We start from the raw sequence: 8,745 nt of genomic DNA, 5'->3' as shown, positions 1-8,745 counted from the left end.
CGTTACAGTGGGTCAAAGTAGAAGTAGGCCTATGTTTCTGTTTCATAGATACACTGTGAGAAGTGATGGCCCTGTTTTCTTACATTAATGCATTAAGTAGTTTATAGATTATTGTTATAAAAAAAGAGTACATGAAGAACAGAACATGATGAAGACACCACAGATTCTCCCACACTGACTTCTTATTTGAAGGCATAATTTGTGATGCAAGTGCGCCTCCTTTTGGATAATTTCTGTATTACACGTTTAATTTAATTCAAATGAACTGCTCAGTACAGTAAACACTTAAACATTTATGAATAATGAAGTTTCCTATAATAAATTATTAATGGATACATATTATTTTGGGGAAAATGGAGCAGTACAACTTTTAAGCAGGGGCGGAGTAAGGGTAGTTTCTGGGGCTCCAGCCCGAATATTATCTTAGAAGCCCTGAATCTTTGAGGATTTTAAAATAACTTCCACTTGGGAGAAATTCCTACTTATACTGAACATTATTAAATAGAAACCAGACAATCAAATCAGACAAATTGTTGCCTCTTTTGAGGTGGCAGGGGTGAAAATGAGTCATCTCAATCGTTTGTTGTGTTCTGATTTCAGAATGACAAAAGACAGTTCGAGAGCAATATATAAAACAGGATGGCTCTACAGGATGACTGATGACAGAAAGATGTTCTAAATCAGTGGTTCCCAACCTTTTTTCCTTGGCGCCCCCCCTACTTATGTTTAAGAAAAGCTGAGCCCCCCCTCCCAAACCGAAGTTGAGGTAACTGTCCCTTACTTTCTTTTTTGATACAGAGGAGTTATCAGCACTTTTACGTTTCTCCGCCATGTTTCGTTCATAAAATAGTGATGCCGTGGCGGCAGGAAAAACGAGGATGAGAGCAGATAGCAGCTGACCTGATGACAGTAAGGGTCCCAGGTTAAGAGGTCCCGGAGGTTTGACCTACTAAGTAGCCTGCCTACAAGTTTAAGAGAGAACAAAAATATAGTTTTTATACAGACTTTTGTATACATTATATATTCTAGTATTATCATAATTTCTTTAACATGTGCAATTTTTTTTTTTTTTTTTACCTCAACCTCAAACTAGATAAAGACTTGCGCCCCCCCTGTGATCTTTGCCGCCCCCCTTAGGGGTCCCCGGACCCCAGGTTGGGAACCACTGTTGTAAATGATATATAGGCTACATGTTTTACCTGAAAATGTAGCTGAAAGTCTTGCAGTTCCTCAGTCTGACAGCAGGAGGCAGTCTGAGCTCAGGGTTGAACACAGGGGCAGAGATGTTTACAGTGGACTCGTGTAACCCTGACAGACACAGAACCATAGACTGTATATAAGAATGGACCAACAGATCCCATTGCTCTGGACGGAGACCAGTGAAGGCCTTTAGAAGCACTTTTCCGGTGAGCGCTGAGCGTTACTGCGCAGCCTCCAACTGAGAGAGACGACGTAAATGTGACGTGAGCAATGTGTCTGAAAGTTGTGAGTCTTCTGGTAGCTGTGCCAAGAGAAATCTCAATCATTCCCAATCTTGCAGAGAAGGAGAGCGTAGGTATATGTAAGGAGATAACATAGACACAGGCTAATTATTTCTAACTAAAATGCTAGTTAACATAAGTAATTAAACTTAAACAGCTAATGTAAGTCCAAACTGCCTGAGAGCTTCTCCTGTACTATACGGTAATTCCTCTACTATGAGACAGTAAGTCTCGTGGTTATGACACAATCGTTAGCCTATTTTTATAAAAACGTCTGCTACGGAGCCATAACGTGAGATACAAGGTAATGGAGCCTTTTATACATTGTCGTGTTTCTTTAGAAATAAACAATGGACAAATAAAGTCTTTAAACGCTTCAGATGTAAAGTTATTCGCTGTCAAAGTGACGTCAAAATGAATGGCAGTCAATGGGATGCTAACGGGGGGTGATCGCTTTGTAGCATCAAAATGGCGCCATAGGAGATTCGAGCTCTGAAGCGAAGCTTACCCCCTTGGTGTAACCCTGACAGACACAGAACCACAACTCCATCTGAAGTTTTAATCTACTGAGCATGCTCAGAAGATTCTATTACCACCCATTATTTGTTTTTATCTGGTGTCTGAGCTGCTTTTTTTTATAATACTTGCAGACTGTGAGGAAAAAGGGGATTATTCATACTGAACAGTTACTTGGAGAAAAAACAAGGACATTTTTAACTTGTAAGGATTTTTATTATTTAGTTTATATGAGGCTATATTTTATTAGTTTCCTTATTTTGATATAGTTTTCATGTTTGACCTGCTACTGAATTTGTGATTGAGGATTATTCTATTATTATAGTTTTTACGGGGACTTGATTTCTATTTTTCAACTCTTCAACTTTTTTAAATGTGACAAATTTTAAGCCAAGAAAATAATAAATATGTCATTTTTATTGATTTTATATTTTATTCATCCCTTTTAAAAGAAATGTTTTTATGGGAACTGTAGCCTAGATTTTTTGATTTTGTACAATTATTTTTATATACTGTAGTCTATATTATTTTGGGGGGATAAATCAACTGTGGGGAAAAAAAAAAAAGTTTTATGTCAACCATAGTTTGATTTGTGGGCAGTTGTTGATTGCTGTAAATGGCACTGTGTGTGTGTGTGTGTGTGTGTGTGTGTGTGTGGTCATGAATATAGAAGAAGACAGTCTATTGAAGGCAGCAGTCTGAATACCATGACAACTCCCAGCAGCCTCACATATATTCCAGGCAGTGTGGTGTGTGTGTGTGTGTGTGTGTGAGCCCATTATAAAGTGTTCAGGGGGAATAAATGAGATAAATGTGAAGGCTGTGCGGTCTTTGTGGCTGTCAGCTCGTTGTGTGTTTGTTTGCAGAGTTCGACCACCCAGCTGGATACACACACACAGACACACACGCACAGACAGACACACAGACACACACAGAGACACACACGCATGTGCATGCACACACGCACACAGACACGCATAGACACACACAGAGACAGACAGACACAGACACACACACACACACACACACACACACACACACACACACACACACACACACACACACACACACACACACACACACACACACACACACACACACAGCAAAGTGGAAAAATAAGAATAATCCTAGAGAAGTCTGGTTAGGAAGTGTTTTTTGATACATTTCCTACACTTATGAAGTAATTTACTCTCATCATTTACGCCTTATTTTTTCATTAAAATATAAGACTTGATGAAGGTCCACAGGAGCCAAAACTTTAGTATCTTGTAATGTAACTACATGGTGATGCTGAGCAAGAGCAGAGGGTGGGATCTTTCTTTTTCAAGTCTGATGTGATATTTTTCAAGCCACCTGCATCTAAGAATTGTTAGATGTGTGAATGTTTTCTTCCTTCATTAAAATAAAAGACATTCTGTCATTCTCAGAGCAGTTTGAGTAGTTTAGTAGCACAAAAAAGACAGAAGTGTGATCAGCACACTAGAATCAAGGAACAATCTATGTTTTAACACAACTTGACTGAAAACAGTAGATCTTTGGTGTGTTTTAGGAAGATGAGGACTCAATAACAGAATCAATATCTTGTAAAAATTGATTTTCTTTTTGCTTGCAGCTGAGTACAGCACATCTGATGTGTACAAACCACACAAACTCATAAACATCATCTACAGCTTACGTTATTCATTTATCATATTTTATTCCAAATATGTCCAAATGGAATTCAGACAATTCATTTATTTATTTCCTTTACTTTTCTACTGTCAACATGTCTTCAAAAGGCCGATGTTACACTATTGATTAAGTATTAATTAGAGCAAGTGTATACTTTCCTTTACTTTTATTTTATAAATTAAGCTCCTAATGTTTTTTTTCAAACAGTTCTCATACTGCAGGAATTAAAACTAATCTATAGCCTAATGTACTGGTGAGAATATCCTAAATGCTCTATACATATTTATTATTTTGTTGGTCTGAGTCGAAAAATAAGCAAGTTCACAAGTCCCCTTAAAAATTTCAAATTCACATTAAGATGAATGAATGATCCTGCTGTGTGTGATAATAAAGTTTACTTTAACTTTGAAAGCATTGAATGCAATAAAAGGAACTGACCTCAGGGTCTTCTACGTGTTTACCTTTAAAAAAAAAAAAAAAGGGTAAAAATGAGTCATAAACCAAAACCTTTTGCTCTCCATGGTGTTTTTTTTAAGCGTCCAAGGACTGTGCATTCAAAACTGCCTTGAGAAATCTCTACATTTAAGATGATGATCCCTGAGTGTTTCAGTGTTTGTTGTGAGGATTAACTCGAGCAACAGACAGGGTTTAAATAGCAGTTGATGGACTCACACTCACACACACACACACACACACACACACACACACACACACACACACACACACACACACACAGTGCATGGCACTATCTTTGTGGGGACCCGTCATTGACATAATGCATTTCCTAGACCCTTACCCTAACCTTAACCCTTACCCTCACCCTAACCCTAACCTAATTCTAACCCTAACCTAATACCAAGTCTTAACCCTCAAACAGACCTTTAAACTTGTGGGGTCCAGCATTTTGGCCCCACAAAGCTGTACGGACCCCACAAGTATACTGTATTCCCGGTTTTTGAACCTCATGAATATAGATAAACTAGAACACACACACACACCCACACACACACACACAGAGCAAAGTGGAAAAACAAGAATAATCCTAAAGAAGTATGATTAGTGTATTTTGATACATTTCCTACACTTAAGTCATTCACACACACACACACACACACACACACACACACACACACACATACACACACACACACACACACACATCATAGCTTTATTAACACAAAAGAAACCATTTCTTCCGAAATTGCATTCTGAGTGTAATTAAACTTTTTGACTGCTTTTATTCCAAAATGTGTGTGGCCTAAGTTATATAAATACATGATAAATGATTGTTATCATTAGGGATATTTCTGCTATGTTTAGGTAAATTCTGCATAAAGAGGTGTCAGCTCACATAAACAAAACACTAATAGGCTATTCCACTTTATATTTTTAGCATAAATGTGTTTTTTGAAAGCTCTTTCTGGACGTTTAGATCATCTGAGACTCAAAATGTAAACAGGAAGCGGACCAGTGACTCTAGTAAATGTAAATTAGTCGCTCCTTTCTCTCTAATCCGCCATCATTAAACCTTCTCCTCCTCCCAATGCGCTGTATTTACACCCTCAACCACTTGACCACACACACACACACACACACACACACACACACGCACCGTTAAAAAGGACGGAGGACACATTCTCTTAAAGTCTTCCGCCGTGTGTTTTCCATGCTGTTGAATCAGCTCGTGTCTGCACGTGCAGCTCCGGGCTCCAGTTCCGTTTAACGGCGTCCATGGACCCGAACCTGAATCATCGCGAGAGACGATCCTACACCCCCCACTGCGTAATGTCTTTTGGCACCAACACAAAAACGGGCTTCTCCGTGCGGGACATCCTGGATCTCCCAGACCCCACAGGGAGATACGGCTCCGGGACCGAGGAGACCGAGGAGGACGACACGGAGGAGACCTCCGCGGAGGTTTCGGGCTCGGAAATCGGGCAGAAATTGGGATTTAGCGGCCGGAGTTTGTGCGGGCGCGACGGTGGAAGCTACGGCAGGTGGAGCCGCGGATCCGGTAACCTTCACTTCTCATGTGAGGACACCTGTTGTTTTTTTTTTATAAATATGTGAAAGTTAGTAAATGTATATCATACTATGCATATATTTTACAGTTATCTCATTTCTGACTCTAAGCTCTTGAATGTGACTCTGAACTCTTCTACTCGTGCGTAATGATCCAACCAATAGCCTATACTAATCCTTCTTTCTATCCTGGACAGCTCCACACATCCGCGCGTAACTGGAACTGCTCTCTTTGTCTCCCTCTTTTACATCTTTCATTAAATAGAATAGAATAAATCTTTAATGTCCACCAAGGTGGACATTTGTCTTTGGCTCACCAGCCATACAAGACAGATAAATATACAGATAACATCTCAGACATAATGATGAATGAAAGAAAAGAAAATATCAGGATAAAAAGAATACATATGCCTAAATACATTAAAATAGCAGCTCAGTTTGATGTTGTCACTTGGTCAGATTATATATATATTTTTAAATCACTGCCTCGTTATTAATGATAACTGTTAAGCTCAGCCATATAGTTCTGATTTGTTTTCTGATGTTTAGTTTTTCTCCTTATCAAATCATTCAGACGCATGTTGAACTTTTTGTGGATGGAGTTTAACACGGCAGGCGCTGGTTTCCAGAGCAGCTTCAGGACATTTCTGGGAAACATAAGCTATTCAGTATGAAACACAAATCTGAACTGGAATGATTTGTCCTAGAAACAAACGTGTAAACTTTAATTGATGTATGATGAAACGCAAAGGAATAAGTTCGGTATTTTTGCTGATTTAAAGAAATAACAATATAGTGTCAAACCTGACAACGAAAGATGTAAAAGAGGGAGACAAAGAGACTCTCTGGTTACGCGCGGATGTGTGGAGCTGTCCGGACAGACACGAGGAATTAAATGATGATCTAATGTCATTTGTTATCATTTTATTTTAGTGGTAAAACGGAAGATGCATTTACTAAATATTTAAAGTAGACAGCCACAAAAAAACCCACAATTAGGCTAAGAATAGGCTGGTGATTGGGTAATTACGCACGAGCAGAAGAGTGTCAGATTCACAAGTTTAGAGTGGTTGTGGAAGTTTTTCTGAGTTCCAGTCTGTTTCAGAGTAATCAGATTACTTGTGCTGTCTCCATGCAGTACACGATATTTCCATGGAGTCCCGTTCCGATCCTAAATTCCCCGAGCTCTCCACGGATGAGTCCCCGGACGCGGAGCGGGATGCGGCGGGCGGCGCGGCGCAGAAGAGCCGCGGCAGGAAGCGGCGGGTGCTCTTCTCCAAGGCGCAGACCTTCGAGCTGGAGCGCCGCTTTCGGCAGCAGCGCTACCTGTCCGCCCCGGAGAGAGAGCACCTGGCCGGGTTGATCCGCCTCACCCCGAACCAGGTGAAGATCTGGTTCCAGAACCACCGCTACAAGCTGAAGCGCGCGGAGCACAGTTTGGAGGCGCTGCAACAGCTGCTGCCGGCGCGCCGCGTCGCCATCCCGCTCCTGGTGCGCGAGGGGAAGCCCTGTGAGCCAATCACAGCGCAGGACCTGGAGGTGACGCTCAGGTCCGGCCTGGGCCTGCCTCTGTGCGCCTACACCACCCTGCTGCAGCCCGCATACGGCCCGGAGAGGCCCGGGCTGCCGCAGCAGCTGGCGCACATGTACCACTGGAGCTGGTAAAACACTAAGAAGTCCACATAATAAGCTCGAGTTCGGCCTGATAATAATTGCTTAAATTCGCCAAATAACCTCATTTAAACAAGAAATGCTATTGTTCGAAAAGTGACAAAATTCAATTTTTTTTTAATGGAGTTCGGTTCATGTCAGGATTTGTTTTCCCGGAAAAAAGAAGTGTTTTCCAGAAAGGATGAGTTTCTCAAAACAGGTCAGAATAAAACATGACAACATTTCAATTTTAAAGTTAAAGCATTTTTAAAACGTAAGCACCCTGTGCTGTTGGAGCAGCTGGCGCACATGCACCACTGGAGCTGGTGAAACTTTTACTGAGGGACTCCGTTTCTAAAACACTAAGAAGTCCACATAATAAACTCGGGTTCGGCCTGATAATAATTGCTTAAATTCGCAAAATAACCTCCCTTAAACGATAAAAGCCACTGTTCGAAAAGTGACAAAATTCCATCTTTTTTTTGAATGGCGTTTGGTTTAAGTCAGGATTTTCCCCGGAAGAAAATCTTTTCCAGAAAGGATGGCTGTCTTGAAACAAGAAAGACTAAAAACATAACATTTTAAGTTTAAGCATTTTTAAAACGTAAGCCTTTAACACCCCTGGCAGCCGCAGCAGCTGGCACACATGCACAACTGGAGCTGGTGAGACTTTTACTGAGGGACTTAATTCCATATTATTTATTTATTCCTTTAAGTCCACATAATAAGCTCGGGTTCGGCCTGATAAGAATTGCTTACATTCGCAAAATAACCTCCCTTAAACGATAAATGCCACTGTTCGAAAAGTGACAAAATTCCATCATTTTTTAATGGAGTTTGGTGTTTTGGTGTTTAGTGTTTGGTTCATGTCAGGATTTGTTTTCCCAGAACAAATTAGTGTTTTCCAGAAAGGATGAGTGTCTTGAAACAAGACAGAATAAAAACATAGGATCGTTTTGATTATAAAAAAGCACTTTTTAAACCTTATTTTACACCTTAAGGTAGGCCCTAAGCCTTAAACACCCCTGGGCCCTGGCAGCAGCTGGCACACATGGACCAGTGGAGCTAGTGAAACTGTAACTGATGCACTCAGTTCCTAAAACACAAAGAAGTCCACATAATAATCTCGTGTTCGGCCTTAAATGATTACTTAAATTCGCAAAATAGGCTGTCTTAAACAATGAATGCCATTGTTCTAAAAGTGACAAAATTCCATTATTTTTGAATGGAGGTTGGTGTTTTGGTGTTTAGTGTTTTTCCAGAAAGGATGAGTGTCTTAAAACAAGACAGAATTAATCATGAGAGCATTTCAATTTGAAAGTTAAAGGGGTGCTATGCAGTTTTGGCCATTTCTTTGCTGTTTTCTCGCTTTTTGCTGGCAGATTTCTCTATAGAGCCCCCCACC

General features: G+C 40.4%; 1 protein-coding gene across 1 annotated transcript; it reads left to right on the top strand.

Annotated features, from left to right (window-relative positions):
* The first annotated feature begins 5,447 nt into the window (after positions 1-5,447).
* Positions 5,448-7,998, top strand: nkx2.2b (NK2 homeobox 2b). Its single transcript, XM_031293024.2, has 2 exons — positions 5,448-5,700; positions 6,829-7,998. The coding sequence occupies exons 1-2, from the start codon at positions 5,454-5,456 to the stop codon at positions 7,353-7,355; spliced, it is 774 nt and encodes a 257-aa protein (XP_031148884.1). The 5' UTR covers positions 5,448-5,453; the 3' UTR covers positions 7,356-7,998.
* Positions 7,999-8,745: the final 747 nt, after the last annotated feature.

The sequence above is a fragment of the Sander lucioperca genome, chromosome 19 (assembly GCF_008315115.2).
Source record: "Sander lucioperca isolate FBNREF2018 chromosome 19, SLUC_FBN_1.2, whole genome shotgun sequence".
Lineage (NCBI taxonomy): Eukaryota > Metazoa > Chordata > Actinopteri > Perciformes > Percidae > Sander > Sander lucioperca.
The sequence above is the reverse complement of the archived record's forward strand: the minus strand, read 5'-3'. Positions and strand labels throughout refer to the sequence as shown.